Consider the following 17,765-nt stretch of genomic DNA (forward strand, 5'->3'; position numbering starts at 1 on the left):
AAAAGAAACTTGTAAATCTTTTAACCTCAGGCAGCCTGGAAGATGAAAGTAACAAATCATGTCTTACTTTCTTATGCATGATCTGAATCACTGTTTCTATTTTGGGTGTTGCTGGATTTTGGTCCATGATTAAAGTATATTTTTGATCCACATTTCCCCTCCTACCTGTTCTAATAACCCAGTTCACAAGGCTGTTGAACCATCACAGACAACTGCCCACACTTAGACTCATCACGGTGCTGCAGCATGCAGGGCAAACGTTTTCATTTTTCTATAGGAGTTTCTGTTCACCTCAAACAACCGTGTCAGTTGCATAACAGCTGCATAACTACAGCAGCAGGTTGTTTTAGTGCGCTTAAGGGATTTCACAGCTGAACATACCGCACTGCTCATAATCCTTCAGGGCTGTGTATACTTTTGTTTGTTGTAATTCAGATAAATTAAATCATTTATGTCAAAGAGGCAACATGATGTGGCATGTCTACATGATATGACCTCACTCACTGTTTTTTAAACGACAACTAATTACTAAATAATACAGTATGTTACTTAATTACTTCTTGGAGAAAGTAATTTGCTAAACTACCCGTTACATTACTTCCAGTTTACTTCATAGGATGTCACATAATTGCCAGTTAACAATATAAACCGTAGGCTGCAGTCCCACATGCCACACAAATCTCTATCCTAATGAGGGCACACATCCATTCTTTCTTTTAGTGTATATGTATGAACACTGCAAAGCTGAAAGCCAGTTCAACACAATTACAAATTGATTGTCACTGTAATTCTACTATAGAAAGATGTACAGGTAGAAATGCAGGCCACAATGCTGCAAACCGAACTTACTGCCTTTGTGACTTGTTCAAGTTCAGGATCAGGCTGCTGGATTGAAGTCAACATAGACTCAGCTTTGTCATCACTCCGGGTTATTGGGTTGCTTTGTGTTAGCATGCTGTCTGTGTGGATATTTGGAGCCGATGCTCTTTCTCAGCATCTGCAATATAATGTAGCTGTTTCTATTCTGGATGCAGCTTGCACTTTACCATCATGCGCCTGTTCCCCCTTTTTTGTCCTCCTCCATGCGCAGCAGGCACGTGCAGGGGGGGGGGGGCTAGAGGGGCTTGAGCACCCGCCCCTTTCCTGATGGGTGCCCAAAGTGCCCTTTTGTTGAGGCAACTTTTTAAAAAAAAATTATTATTATTATTTTTAATGTGTGTGTGCGTGCGGAGTCCTGTCTGTGCCCCTCAACAATAATATTTAACTATTAATCAGAGTTTTGCTAAATAAAAGGATCTGGCTTACATCAGTCACATGATCACATTTAACCAATGATCGCCCTTGACGGCAGAACGCGCTGGTTACGAGCCGGGAACGAGCTCACAAAGAGCACGCGCATTTGTTGCGGTCCGGAGCTGTAGGAGAAACACAAGTTAACTCAGAGACACAGACTGATGTGACAAAACCAGGAAGTAGGTGTACAGCGTACACTGTAGTGTATAGCACCCAGGAGTATTAGCTTATTACGTACACGTTGGTAAGTTGTCTTGTTGCAAAGAACGAACTGAAACAAACGAGCGTGCTGTGTGTGCAGCAGCGTGACAAACATTACCTGTCCTTTTATTAACTGCACAAGTAGTGCTGGTCATAGCTGCTGGCTACCTGTGTAAGGCTGTCATGGGTCTGTAGCTCTGTCACCGTTTTAGGGAACATATTTAGTTTTAAAGTAAGTTACAGAGCTTTTCCTGCCTTTCTGGAGGGATTATATTTCACTAAAAACGATCTAATATGCATGTCCACATAATCTTTACATTTTGTTATTATCTCATGACACTTGTTTAATCAGCTACCATCTCTCCTATGGACTTTTTACTGTCTACAGTCTCAGATCAACACAGCCCTGCCCTGCAGCACTATCCACAGCAACCCCTCAACAGCAACATTGTACCCATCAGGTAAAACATCGGCTACGTTTGCTTTGCCTTGTTGCCCATATTAGATTCTTGGTGAATGTGTGTTGTTGTTATTCACCCTGTTTCAATGTGCCCCTTTTTAACTTTGAGCACCCGCCCCTTTAAACCTCTCTGCACGGCCCTGATGCGCAGGAACCAAAATCAGCTCATAATAGCTCAAGTGCGCAGAAAATTACTAGAGATGGCACGATACCACTTTTTTATGTCCGATACCGATACCGATATCATAAATTTGGATATCTGCCGATACCGATATGAATCCGATATAGTGTTTTTTAATCAACAAAACTGTTTTTTTGCTGCATTTTGCAAGTCTGCAAGTTCATACTCAAGTTTAAAACAACAACTACACTAAAGCTATTCTGTTATACCTGTATACAAAAAAAATATTTCATAGTTCAGCAATACTGATCAATCTAATAAACTTAGACCTACACCATCCTCCCTATTCTGGTATTTTAAAGAGTACTTAGCGTAAATATTAAGCAACCTAACTAATAGGGTTCCAACTCCCAGCAACAACAAAAATAAATAAATAAAAAATAGGGAACCACCCCTCACACTCCACCTCATGATGCTTAATCAACGTAATCAACCTTAATTTGATGCAGTGTGAAAAAAAATGCACAGAAATCAATTATTTTTCAAGAAATATTAAATAGATTCAACATCTTTCTTCAACAAAATTGCAGACTGCACAGATGGTACCTTCCCAAATGAAAATGTACTATAGCTTACTAGGGTATATATATTAGACTTAATAGTCACTATATACAGTAATTGACTTCTATTCATTTTACATCAAATTAAAACTTTGGGTGTCAGATAATTATTTATTAAAAGCTCGACATTTTAAATGAGAATAAGAAAGAAAAATATGTCTTTGTGCCCCCTTTTCCCAGTTAATGCCCTATCGGCCCCCCTGGCTAAACTTTGCTAGATCCGCCCCTGCACAGTTACCAGCCGTCAGCTACGTAGAAAAAGATCCTCGAGTAGAAAGTAATATTAAATAAATTGTAACAACAGCTTATCAAGCTTAAACGTGCTGCTGTTGTCCAGCCGCTGGTTAGCTCTTTCTGGCGCAAAGTGGACCAAAAACAAACAAGAGAGACTCACGACAGAAAAGCCGATCAGCTGATCATTTAAGCAGTTTCACGATTGAAGTAGCAGCCGGAGAGCGAGAGGCAGTCGCTCGTTAAGCTTAACGTGGGAATGCTTTACAAACATTCAGAGATGGACTTACACACGTGCTTTACTTTTCTCGGGGATAACTTTGTCGGAGATGAAATGCCAGGTTGCTAGCGAAGCTCCAAATGCTATCCAGACCACCGACAGGTCCTGCATGCCACAGCTGCTCTATCACGTGATGCATACTGCTCCGACGTTCTGAGGCGAGTTACGGCGTGTTGCAAGTTTTGTGAGGTGCTTTCGTGATATTTAATGGATCGGATTACATTTTTTATTTTTCTCCGATATCCGATCCAGTAATTTAGGTCAGTATCGGACCGATACCGATACGTAATATCGGATCGGTCCATCTCTAAAAATTACAGAAATTAGAGCCCTATTTTATACATGGCACTTGCAGTATCTGTAAGAACTGCTGCTGACAGTTGCATCCAACAATCACTTTCATCTTAAGCTTGTAATCAGTCCTCTGATCCCTTATTTGTAGCATCAGAAAGTTTTCCTGGATGCCCCCTAGGTAATTCCACTATAGGATCCAGTACACTGAAAGGAATTTAGTTCAAACTCCATTTATAAAGAAATAAATGAACAAAAAAATGAATAGTTTACACTTGAAAGTATAACAAGATAGTCACATTTTATCCAAAAAAAAATCTCTGAATTGACATTTTTTGGTAGAAGGAATCATTATATACTTGCTGGTTGTGGCGATTATTCCTTATCATGAAATCATAGGGTTTTTGAGCACTTGGCAACATATGTTTCTGCCTCATGAAGGCATTGCATAATGGCTCAGAATTTGACATCAATGAACTGCACAAATCATTAAAGCTAGCAAGATAATCACTAAACGTAAGGTGATAAACTACAAGCAGACCCATGCCTAAATAAACTACTATTATATGCAGTTAACATCTCCCCAATACATATCCATTACAGTTCCTCCCCTCTTCATCTCTGCAAGCCACGCATTGGTCGTTGACAAGAAATGCATAAAAATCAGTGCAGGGAAAATATGCTGGGATGCAACTATGAAATACTGTTCAGTACTGGGAGTTTTACTTCATTCTAATAGGATTAGTAAGCATTTATTTTGCCTATTTGGCAAGAACATGAATGTATTTGATGCTCATTTATAAGGACAAGTGCTCCACTCAAGCTTTAAAACATATAGATCAATACATCACCAGTGGCCGATAATATGGACTTAATATGTAACTTTTTAATGCTGTTGATCCTGCCATAGCATTACTGACCATGGTTAATTACATAAAGTGACTAATAAGGGTAAATCCCTGGATTAATGCACTTGCCTAAATGTCCCCTCTAATCTCAACATCAAAACAAAGTACAGCTTTAATAAAAAAAAAGACAATATGTCAGTAGTTAATAGTTTCATGGTAACATTTCACTAATTGAAGAACAACAAATATCTACAAGACTAAATGAAGTGATGAGAAGTTGGAGATCACAAAACTCACTTTACATAACAATGTACATGCCTTTCTATGTAAGCAGACACACGGCTGATGAGTGCTCCTGCAGAGTGCTATAAATGTGTTAGTCAGTGTGATGGATTGAGGAGGGATTACTTAACTATTGTGTTGAAATTAGGGAGGTGATGTGATCGCTGAAAAACTTGCAGTAATTCCCAAAAAAGAAATACGGCGAGTTTTTCAGTTGGGCACTTAAACAGTTGCTGTAAATATATTAGATGTTCACAAAAACGTGTTTGAAAACAAATTATAATTTGTTCTTAAAATTAATTTGTCATCAAACACACAGGAATAAAATGTGATTTGTTTTTTATATGATAGATGCATAGAACCACAACATCTAGTACTCGTCATTTGTTAAAATTTACATCTTCCATATTACTTAAACAAACAACGGTGCAGATAAAGTAATGTGTATCTGACAACACAGATCAGGATCCAGTGTACTGGAGAAGGGCAGAAGTTGCAGATGAGAGGCAATAATCATGGGTGGGTATACTTGTGTCCACTATTCAGTTTTTCACAGGTGAACATCAGGGGTACTTCCTTGCTTTTGTTTATTTTTATGCACCGGCCATCTTGGTATCTATCAGCAAGGTGCTGAATCATGCCCAATTTATAGACTCTTTGTGGCAGTGGCACTGAAACCTTGAGGGATATGGTTGGTAGGAAAGACCTGCTTGATTCAAACCTGAGTGGCTCTTTGGTTATTGGAACTCTGCTGCAGTTTTGCTACAGTGTTCCAACATAAAGATGTGTAGTATTGGTTATTATTTATAAGTGTAATATTGGGTATTAGACACATGATTGCAGGCTATTTGGTCCAGGTACAACCATAGAGTGTTTGGTTTGCATTAAAAGTCAGACTCAGTTCCCAATGGGAGTTCAGCTTCACCAGGGCTGCACTTTATCAGGATGTTGTTCACAAGTAAGGGGGGATGGAGAAGGAAATTTAATTTAAAGGACTGACGCCATGTCTGCCATGGTGCTTGTGCCATACAGCTTTATTGTAGTGTAAAGAGAGCTGTGAGTGAAAGCAAAGCTGTCAGTTCACCAAACAGTCTGCCTTCCCCATTTTATCTATGACCAAAAGCTGTGGGTAGTCAACAAAAGGATAAGCTCATGGATACAAACTGCAGAAACAATCTCCTTTTGAAGGGTCTCTGCACTTACTAGATAGCTTACAGTAGCACCACTACACATTTACACATTGCAAGTACCCAGTTTTAGGTAGCCTTTGACCTGAATGCCTCCTAGGTAATGTGTTTTATGATTGTCAAAATGGGAGGAGGTTCAGAGGCCCCGTGGACTTGTAGAGATTATGGCTCTCGCCTGGTCTGGGAATGCTTTGGTCCCCCACAACCACTCTTCCACCACTCCAAGAAAAGCTGGAGGAGGTGGCTGGGTAAAAGCAGATCTGAGTGTCTCTTCTCACATTGAATATGAATGAGTGAATACATTGTGCTAATCAAAGTTCACTCAGTTTACCCAAATGTGAAAGTGTAAAGTTAGTAAATTGACTAACTTTGTGAGCTCCAGTCACACAGCACTAATGTGGCTAAACACAAAACACTGATTATTAAGCAACAAGATAAGTCAAATGCTACTCTTATTTCAAAAAGCTGATTCTTTTTATTTAGATAAACAGAACCAACTTTTTGGGATGTCCTTGCCTGGATGATTGAGCATGCATCACGATATTTCCATCAAACATTGAATGGCTGCAAATTTCCTCCAACTCAACGAGGGGAAAACTGAAGTCCTCATATGCGGACAGATTTTTTTTATCCCAGATAGTGAGAACCCTTGGTCCTCTTTCAGTGTATGTTAAATCCTCTATCAGGAATTTAGGTGTGACTTTTGACTCGACTCTCACATTGGATGGGCATGTGAAATCTCTGGTTCGGTCTTGTTTTTATCATTTAAGAAGTGTGGCTAAGTTAAGCCCTATTTTATCTCACCCTGAACTGGAGATTGCTATACATGCATTTATTTCCTCACACTTGGACTATTGTAACTCTTTGTTTATGTGTCTAAGCAAAGGTTCTCTGGATCATCTGCAGGCTGTGCAAAATGCTGCCGCTAGGCTGTTGACAAAATCCTCCAAGTATTCACATGTGACACCATTGCTATTTCAACTACACTGGCTTCCTGTTGAATTTAGAGTACGTGTTAAGATCCTGGTCTTGACATTCAGAGGCTTGCATGGACTGGCACCAGCCTACATCTCCGATCTGCTACAGCCCTATGTCCCTAGCAGGTCCCTGAGGTCATCTGATCAGGGCTTACTTGCTATAAAACAGACTAAGGGTGACAGAGCTTTTACCACTGTGGCCCCGAGACTCCGGAACTCTCTCCCTCATACATTAAGAACTGTGAACTCACCTTTTTAAAACTGTTTTTGGTTAATTTTTGCCTGTTTTATATTGTCTGTTTTACCTTTTTATTATTTGTTATCTTTTGTGCAGCACTTTTTGACTCTGTCTAGAAAGGTGATATATAAATAAAATTTTATTTATTTATTATTTATTTATTCTTTTCTTTTTTTATTTGCAACTTTCATTTAACATTTTTTTGTTAACTGGATTAAATTATCTTCTGGAAACTGGATCACTTACACTGTGCCTTACACCAAATATAAGAAGAAACTTCCATTAGTTACATATTTTCATAGTTCATATGCATATATTAAATTTGGATGTGTGCATCTGTGTGCTGCTGATCATTCTGAGCTGACCTCAGTTCATTTTTCCCCCAGCAGAGTTTCTCCTTGGGAAAGCTAGGTCACAGAAAGAAATGGTGAAAATCAGGAATCTGGGCCTTGGTGCTATATATAACAATTAGATCAGGCAACTTGTAAAAGTAGATAATATGACAGTCTTGAGAAAATTGAATTATGTAGATAATGTAATGATGTACTCATTCAGCGCTTATCTATTGGAGCTGGGCTACATGGGGAGAAACATGAGCAGCAAAGAGATTGGGACTGTGTATTTCTCCAGCACCAAAATTAGGCCTTGCAAGTGAAATAAAATGGTTACATGTGGCTTGATAAGCATTTAAAAGGTTCACTGAATGTTGATTATTTCTAGATTATTATTTTTTTTATCCTTATTTCAGACATTTTCCAAAAATGGATTAATGGCGTTTCCTGAAATTTAATCTGCTGATGTGTTATGAGTACATTATCAGGCCTGACATTATCAGCTGTACAGGGCTCCTGAGCAATCTGGACACTTTAGAGTAGAGTAAACTGATCCTCTGCAGACATGATGTTGGTCTGTTTAAGTATCTTTAGTCTGGCCTTCTTGCTTGATGATAGGTTTGGAGAACAATTTTAGCAATTTTAGCTCCTCATAGAGTTGGCAAGGTGCTTTGATGATGGCTTGCTGAAAGACTGGCATGTTTAAAAATAAATAAATAAAAAGCTTACAGTCACATTTAAATTGTGACACATGATTCCAATGGCAAAAGACTTAAGTATGACTCACTAATCTCTGGTCATAATAGGTGAAGTGGGTGTGTGTATATGTGGCCTCGGGGAAGAGAAGAGAAACTAGAGATTGTTGAGCTGTTGGAGATGAAGGTTTCCCTCTAGTTTTCTCACTGACTTCTCATTTGCCAAAGCTCTCTGCAAAACAGCACTCTTACTTAAGTTGGATCTCCCTATTAGGTGTAGCTCTACTATGAGAGCCAGTTAGCCTGCACATCACACTGCTTATTGTCTCTTTGTGGAACACAAAGTTTGGACACTTCTTTATTCAGGTAAGATGAAAAATTTTCTTTTGGCTATGCCAGTGTAGATTTAAAACAGAATATTTATTTGAGATATAGGTAAAAATGTAACTTTTTTCAATGAGGATACTACCATGTTATTTATTTAGAAAACTTAAAATAAAAAATAAAAAAATGGAACTAATATAAGTTATCTTTGCAATCTTTTAAATTATCAGTGTTAAATTGTTTGTATTTGTGTGTTGTGGCTTTAATTTCAATATGACATGAAAACCATTGTGTTTGTGTGTGCACATCCATATGCATATAAGCAGTATTTCTCATACACTGAAAAAAGAACATGTTGGATTTACTTAATTCAATAGTGGACATTGGTTGCACACAGTTGTTTTGCTTTGGCAGAAACTTAAACAACTGAGATAAATCAACACAACTTATTCATATTCAATAAACCTGTGCATTTTGTGTTGATAAAACATGATTGAAACATGTTTAAATGAAATAAGTTGAGCTCTTGGAATATTTTAGTCCTTCACGGTTTTGTCACTTTATTCCAACACTATTCAATAACTTTTACCCCAATACTGCTCGGTCACTTAAATACTTAAATAATTAAATGTTGTCTTCATATTACATAATGTTCAACAAAGTCTAGAGTCTGGTTAACATAAAAACTGAATGGATTTACAACAACTTCCATCCTCCTATCTTTATCCGGGTTGCAGGGGGACTGGGGCAGCTCGTCAGTCTATCACAAAGAGACAAACAACTATTTGCACTCACACTTATGGGTAATTTGGAATCACCAATTAACTCTTATTTTAACTCTAATAACTGCATGACTTTTAACTGTGGGAGGAAACCAGAGTACTCAGAGGGACCCCATTGCAAACTAGCCAGATTGTGGTTTTGGACCCATGACTCTCTTGTTATGAGGCAACAGCACTAACCACCACGCCAACAACCTGTAAATCGAGGCTTAACAAAAGTAGGAAAGCTATGATTACAAGTCTTGATGTAGAATTTTCTGTACGTTTTTGTCCTTGACAGGTTAAACTTTCCTTATTTTCAGTGTACGTATAAGGGTTTCAAGGCATCACTCAAGTAAAACATAAAAAACCCAATAAAACACATGGAAGTATTGTGCAGATTTTATTACCAAATATTATTTAAAACTATCATTAAAACTACTACTAGTAACAGTTATTTATTTAGACTAAAATCACATGTTTAATCACTTTAGACTAAATTAATGGAATGAGCACTTGCAAAACTGAATCTTGGCAAACTATTGGGAAGCATGTACTTTATATTAATACAGTAAACACAAAATAAGTGTTTTTGAAATGCCAAAAAGTACCTTGCTTTGGGAAAAGAAAAATGCAAAAACTAATTGTTACATACTGAAACAACTAGTGCAACAAACTCAGTAAAACTCAGCAGTAAAATGAATGATTTCTATATTAAAAGACAAACATGAAGCGCTTGAAAACATTTCAGGAACTTTTTTATGAGCATTGTGTAGCTAATGGAATGTCTACACTACTACTACACCAATGTATATTGCAGCATTCCCACTGCTAATCATAAAAAAAACCCCAGATACTAGAGTCATGTGAACAAAGGAGGGGTTTTTTTTGTGTGTGTGTGTGTGTGTGTGTGTGTGTGTTTTTATTTATTTATTTATTTATTTATTTACATTTGCTTAAATGAGGTTTTGTATGTACATATTCAGAAAGATTAACCCTCTCAGGCTCAAATTAAGTTTTTTGTTGCTAATGCACAACCAAGTCCTGCAGTGGTACTTCTGAGTAAAAAAACTCATAAAATATGTATGTGGATAATCAGGTTGTTAGTTTTTAACTGTTGCAAATCGGCAACGTCTGCCTTGACAGGGTTAACAGGGCATGCTCATTATTTTCCTTTCTGTGTATATTTAATCAGAATCCATTATAGTCTTTATAATTATCTGATCGTAGGGCTGAAACCAATTCTTTGTATTATCTACGAACCATAAATTTTATATTTTGATCTATGAAACTGTGTCAGAAAACTGCGACAAGGCGCATCATCCCCTAAGTGAAATGTCCAAAACAGATAACCATCTAGATTTTAATTTACAATAATGTAAATAGCCAAATACTTGCACAATATTTGTTGTAGTTGTTAAATGAACTATAAATGTGTGATTATTCCATCAATTTTATCTGTTTTGGTGTTGAATGTAGCCTTATGCAATGTTGAAAGGGGTTCAGAAACATCACTATGTCTGATTCAGTGGTTGGGCATTTTGATTTCCATCATTGTTACACAGACAATAGTTAAAAATATAGAGAATTAAAGTTGCCGAGCTTAAAACGGATTCCAGTTTTGACTGAGGGCTTTAATGACAGAAAGTTTTTCTAGGAAAGAAAATGTGAATCTGCAACACCTACTATACAATCCATTCAGGAAAGTTATCCTCACTGAGTTCATTGAAGTGGTATATATTGTTGAATCACTACATTGTATCTGTGGAGGAGAGGTGCTGTCTGCTGGCCATGACAGGGACAGACGGTGTTGGCATGGCCTGAAAGGAGCCATCCTCCTACCGCATGTGCCAAATGGTGTCAGTCTGCCACTGGCTTTCACAGCACGTTTCACACTGGAGGTTGTGGGTAAAGGACCAAGAATACATTAGGCAAAGCTGTTGAAGCATATGGCACATTTTGAAATGCACATGGTGCTTTGATTAATTAGAAATTAGGCAGTTTAATTGTTTTCTTCTTATTTTGATCACAATTCAATTTAATCTATTGTATCTTTTTTAAAAAGTGTTGTTTTCCTTTCATTATTATTAACCCCGGATTTTTTTTTCTTGCTTCACTGCTTCATGTCGAGGTGCAATCAAGGGCACACAAACATCATGAGACGTTTCTGATCTTAGTGTTTCTCCCCAAACAGGAATTTGAACTGGTGACTGGTCTGTTTTTTAGACCTTCAAGCTACTTTGATGCTGTAATCGATACATAATGGTATAATGCTCCTTCCCCTCAAACCATCTTCTCCTCTTTCTTCCTTCCCACTCGCTCATGTTTGTATTCACTCAGTAAGTCATGTGGTTAGAAACTGTCTCTGAAGCAGACAGCCTGGAATGTGCAGCTGTTTTACAGTATTTAGTAAGATAAAAATCTCACTCGTTATCCATCATCCACAATGTAGCAAAGATAAATGTCTACACATAAACATTTGTATATTTTGATGTGCACAGAAAGGCTTAAAAATATGTTATTTTTTCAGTATATAACAGTAAGAAGGTCACTTAGAGCTATAGATTTTCCAGTGTCAACTGATTTGCTATTCTCTTATTGAGTAGGATTTTGAAAGAGTATTTTGTGGAAAATGTAATTTGGCTATGTTTGTACACACAAACAAAGAATTTGACTCTGGTTCATACAGGAATATAACTGAAATAAAACCAGTTGGAAACCAGTTAAGTTTAGTAGCCTGTAACAAAAAAAGGCATCAGAGATGAGTTTTTGCTCTCTGGTGCAGATTGATTCCAAAGTGCTGGCAGTCTGGTTGCATTTATTACTTAAATAGTAATTATTTGAAAACCTTAACTGTAGTTAGTCAAAGTAAGATCACAATTATCTAGAGACAGTTTGCCTCCAGCCACGTGACCTTGCAGTCAAAGCAGTCACACTCTTAATCTCTGGCCAACTAGTTGGTCACTCCAGCTACTTGCAATTGGTTGCTTACGGCAAAAACAATTCAGTCCAGTCACCGGGCAAAGACGTTGTGATCCTATGTACTATAGTGTGACTTAGCCCTTATGTTAATGTTTAAAGGTCTGCATCCATTAAATAAATGCTCACTGATTTTTCTGTTTCTAACACTTCTTTTCCCCACACAAAACCAACTCTGTCATTGTTTGGTGGCATTATTAAAATCTGCAGAATGTTTATCACAAACTGGCTAAAAGTAGGTGGCAAGGAGTCCACACAAGATGTTTAATTGAAGATAATTGAATAAACATAAACTAATCAAGCCACAGACATTAAAGAGGGTTAATGCAAGGTGAATTGGAAGTGAGACTGAACAGTTTATCTGAGCCAGCTTATTTAGCCTGTGAGGCCCAGATGAATGCATTAGCTGATGGCCCTGCCATATCAGCCATTTATCAGTAGAAGTGCTCACCCCATCCCACACCAACCCACACCCCCCACCTCTTAATAATCAAGATTCAACCTTGACACTGGAACTGAACTAATCAGAAATAAACCAAAATAACAGAAGGCAATATTGAAACATTTGAATATTTATTATTACACATAATACTGCTACAAACATGTACTACTATTGCTGCTGCTGTTGTGAAAATATATTTTTATCTTGTACTTGTTGTAACTGCCGTACTGTATTTGTCTTTCCTGAATTCTTTTCCAGATCTCAGAGCAGTGACTGTCAACAACCATGAGCAGCGGAGTGAATATCAAAGTCATATCTCGGAGGCAGAGTGACGCAGGTGTCAGCTCCAGTCTGCCGTCACCTCGAAGCACAATGTCGGTCTCAAAGGCAGAGCCCAAAGAGCAATATAGTGGGCTCCCAAATCCCACAATGCAGTATCAGCACAGCGCAAAACGACGGCCTACATATTCTTCATTCTCTGGTTCTTCAGGAGCTGCAGAGTTGCTGAGAGGTGCCGCTTTAAAGAACAACCTGCTGCACCAAAAGACTAGCATGTATTCACATAGAAGCTCAGCAGCTGCAGGGCGAGCTGATGGAACCTGCTCAGCTTACAGCAGCCCTCAGATACCAAAGAGGGAAGTTCCACGCTCGAAAGACACATCAGACATCCGCAGCGACACGATAACCCAGAAAGCTTTGAGAGACCTTCAGTTAAGAAGAAACACTAACAAGAACTGGACCTTTGGAAAGTATCGTCAGAGGAGTGTGGACAATGCGCAAGAGGGTAACACTTTGCGACACCGCCCACCAAATCCTCAGGTAGGCTACGGAAGAGGACGTCTTCTTTATAGTAAAAATGCAAATGGAAATGAGATACCAGGAGTATCTTCAGCAGGAATAGAGAACTTCCAAAAAGAAGTGAGGAACATCTCCAACTATGAGCTGGAAGCTTCTGACAGGGAGCTTTTCAACAAATCAAAGTCTTCCCATCAAACATTCAACCTGCCACGCAGAGGGAGTGAGCCAGGAAAGGTCAACATGGCTGCTGTTGCTCCATTTAGATTCAGGTGAGGGCAGTGTTTCACCTTTTAAGATAGGAAGATATACAATAGATTGCAGTTTATTTCTAGGACACAGAGAAAATAATGCACACTCATAATGTCTCATACTTTTTTTATTATTCATGGTCTTATTAAAAGAAAGACACCCGCCCCCCCCCTGCTCCCTGGTGTCTGTTTATACATATAGCCTCACTCTCTTGAATGCAGTATTCAGTGGTCAGAAGTTATGTCTAAACAGACATGGATTTAAACCACCGTTTGTTTGGTTGACCCGTTTGTTTCTTTGTTTGTTTGTTTTTTGTAGGTTTAAGATTCACGAGGATACAGATACCTCCCTGGATGATCTCAGTGACTGCTCCTCTGACTCCATGGAGGTCTGTTGTGATGATCTAGGTGAGTCTTTTTGAAATCTTAATCTTTCTACTGGACACATCTGTTGTTATAAAGCAGTTGTTCTTAATGTGGGATCTTGCACCTCTAAGGAGTTACCAAATAACTTTGGAGGGTCATAGACTTTGGAATTTCTGTGATCTTTGCTGTTGTCATATGAAATGTTTAATTATTCTCATTCATATGAGTAAATAAATATAAGAAAAATCAACAACTCTTTTGTGGAAGTGGCATCAAATTTAAGGTAAAACTCATTAATCTTTTATCTGGTATTCCATTTCTCTCTTATGGTTTATTCTTTGCTCTTTGATATTCAGTTAAGGCAAACAAATCACCTCCAAATACATGAAACACTCACATGTGCTTTTAAATGGGTGCCAATATAAACCCAGTAAAATTGATGCTTAATGATAAAAAGGGTTAATTCAGGATGCTAAAAATGATGATGGATTTCCATCAGTCTTTGACTTTAAATCAATTCACTCTTCTTCTTTTCACTCTTTAAGTCTTTTCTAGTATTGTTATCCCCAAAGGACCTACTTAATTCATTACAAAAATGAACTTTTTTTCACTTAAAACTGAAAGGGTCAGGCAGTTTATGCAAAAAAAGAAGGAAAACAAGAAAAAAACCCTGTTTTTCCATTTGTATTATATGCATCGTGTAACACTCAAGTTTTTATATGGCTGACTGTTGACACTGAACTCAGTTCAGCTTGACAGTTGTTCTCACCAAACTGCCGCCAACTCGCAACAAAATCTTTATACTGCTTGTACCACCTGTTATGTTCATCAGGATTTCCTGAAGCACTTCACTTTTTCTTTGTGTGCATGTGGGAAAACAGATTGCTGGCAGAGAGTACTTCTCTCAAATCGCACACCACTGTTAATGCAGCACTGTTTATCAATGTTTTTGACATCTCTGATGTGCCATTACAATCAAATTTCCATTTTTTTGCATCCCTGCTGTGTAAAACATAAAAAGTTGAGTTATTTTTGCCTCAGCCCTGTTCCTCACACATCCTGTTGCTTGGACACTGTAATACAAACATGACGTGTGAACATAAACAGGCACAGTGTCTTAAAATGTTTTGTATGGTCACTATTTCATTGTTTTAAGGGATACACTTTTCCAAATGAAGATTGAAGCAGTTACCAGCATGGCAGATCTGTTAAATCAAATTAGAGAGACTATTTTATTAAAGCTCTACTGTAAGTAAGTAATATTAATTAAGAGAAATAAACAGACATCACAGAACAAAATTATTATTTAAACCCGCATGTTGTAAAACTGTTACACAGAAGCTTCTATATTTTATATTTTAATATTAAACATTGTTTTTAACCATTGTTGGAGATGGACCAACTTCTTTTAGAACTGTCACAATGATTAACAGTAATAAACTGGTCAAAAATGAAAAACCACTAATCTTTTCAGACAACAACACACAAACAACTAAAACTCAAAGTGTGAGCAACAGAGTGTGGAGCATTTAAAACGTGGACCCCACCATGATGTAATCGATTGTATCTGAACTCTTGAATTCTTGATTGTAATATTGTGGTTATTTAGTTTTGACCCAGTGTCAATGATGTTTAGAAAAGAGTATGAAGAGCATCAGCAAATTTAACTTGTTTGGGCAGTAAGTGGCATACATACACTATAGTGTTGAATCGCATGGCTGCAGATACCAGTTTATTTGTGTATCTTACATGCATGGAGTCTCTGTCTGTCTGTGAACTCCTACACAATCAAAAGCTGAACATCAAAACTTGGCACTTCGGTACATTTTAGACCCCTAAAGGTTCTTATTTTTATCAAATATGTTATCATGTTGCCTAGCAACCACTTATCAAAAGACTGAGGTGACCTATTTGTAATGTTTAGGCATTTATAATAACTTATAAAGGCATCATACTTAATTTCATAACAGCAACTAATTTATATCTGCAAAATATTTGAATTCTGCATGAAATAGCATGATGTCATCATGTTGCCTAGCAACCACATATTAATGGGCTAAGATGGCGGCATTTATGAACCTGTAACACTTTATAAAGGCATTGCTTAATTTCAATTTCATGACAGTAACGTCTAATTTTTAGATCCACTAAATGATATTATGGTCTTATTTTTAGTAGATATTGTGACCATTATGTTGCTCAGCAACCGCCTACCAATGGACTAAAAGAGCCAATTTTTAGCATCTTTGCACCTGTAACAGCTTATGAAAGCATCATATCATTTTTCCTTTTTTGTCTGGGTGTGGCCTTATTTTCAGCATGTTAAAATCCCATCATTTATAGCCAAAAATATATAGTGTGCTATATAGGACATATAATGAGCCCATCGCATTGCAGCCAACTAGCAATGAACCAAAATTATATTTATATAGTATATCAGGACATGGGCTTGGACATGTATGAGTATTACTGGCATGAGTTGAATACAGAAATCAATAACTACAACTGGACTAGATTTAGTCTTGGTTGGGCAACTAGCTAACAGCAAGCGATATTGACTCAAATGAACAGACAGTGATGCCCTCTTTAATGATTGAGTTAGCAAAATTCATCCCAGTAAAACTGAATTTACAGGGATGCATTCAAGTATTTTGAATTAGTTATGTTGTTTATTTCTGGATCACCCAAATCACACAGACTTTGAAAATGGCCTCACATGAATGCCACGGGCTATTTGAAAACCCTTTAACTGACTTCTTAATTATCTTAATCACTTTGAGGGTTGAGAGCCTTCAGCCAGCCTCCTCTGGGAGAGACCAGACCAGCAACTGAGTGGTCCTCTGCCGAGGGTGGACAGATGCATGACTGAGAGACTGAGTGGTTTGATGGGAGGATCAGCTTTCACCTCCTGTCTGGGAGTTTCTCTTCTCCCCAGTGGAAAGACTTAGGGAACGCTTAAATTCATAGAGATGTGTCTTTGTAACCTGTCATATGTCTTCAGCTACATAGCTGGAAGATGAAGTACATGTGTAATACTGATGGTTCCATTCGGCAGAAATAACTGTTCAGTTAGAAAAGTTTCCGGATAGGAAGACTCACTACTTTACAAACAGCAAGTAGTAGACAAGACCATTTAACCTTTGCTATTGTGTCTTGCAGCTTGAGCTCATCAGTAGACTTTCATTCAGGAAAAAAATCATAATGTGAGAAGCCCTTAAGGCTTCTCACATTCCAGCTAACACAATGATTCCATTACATCTGTATTTAGAGACTCTTGCATCGCATTAGTTACCATATGACTTCAACACAATTTTTACATGTGCTTTTAATTCTATGCTTCGACCTACAGCTCTCTGCAAAAGGTACACTTGCACACATTATGTCAAGTCACATGGCAAAGAGGCTGTTCAAATCATCTTGGACAGATGGTTTCTAATGACTTTGGCTGTATGGTTGTTGTTTGATTGCTTGGATATGATTCTTGACAATATTTTGTGATCAATACGTTTCAATATCAATATCAATTTCAGTATAATATATGTTATCCCACCTATTTGTTTACATATGAAGCGGGAAAGTAGTTGTTGTTTAGATCATTTGCAACATTGATTTTTTTTCACAAATCAGACATGTGTTCTTTTTAGGCACACACATTTGTGTTTCATTAACTGGAAATGGCATTGGCACGAGTAAGTGGAATATGTAGTAAATCACTAGTTGATGGAGTGATGGGTGCTGCTTAAAAAATTTCAATATATTCTCCAGACTCAGCATGGCACAAACCATTACAA

The 17,765-nt window shown here is 37.7% G+C and overlaps 1 protein-coding gene across 1 annotated transcript in view; it reads left to right on the top strand.

Annotated features, from left to right (window-relative positions):
• LOC113022035 (uncharacterized) overlaps positions 1 to 16,940 on the top strand; it is a 36,500-nt gene extending 19,560 nt beyond the window's left edge. The window contains exons 3-5 of the mRNA XM_026167011.1: positions 12,821 to 13,629; positions 13,928 to 14,016; positions 16,755 to 16,940. Of these exons, the coding sequence (XP_026022796.1) occupies positions 12,848 to 13,629; positions 13,928 to 14,016; positions 16,755 to 16,843 (960 nt within the window). The 5' untranslated portion in view covers positions 12,821 to 12,847 and the 3' untranslated portion in view covers positions 16,844 to 16,940. The remainder of the gene's footprint in view (positions 1 to 12,820; positions 13,630 to 13,927; positions 14,017 to 16,754) is intronic.
• The last annotated feature ends 825 nt before the right edge of the window (positions 16,941 to 17,765 follow it).

This window comes from Astatotilapia calliptera, chromosome 5 (assembly GCF_900246225.1).
Source record: "Astatotilapia calliptera chromosome 5, fAstCal1.2, whole genome shotgun sequence".
Classification (NCBI taxonomy): Eukaryota; Metazoa; Chordata; class Actinopteri; order Cichliformes; family Cichlidae; genus Astatotilapia; species Astatotilapia calliptera.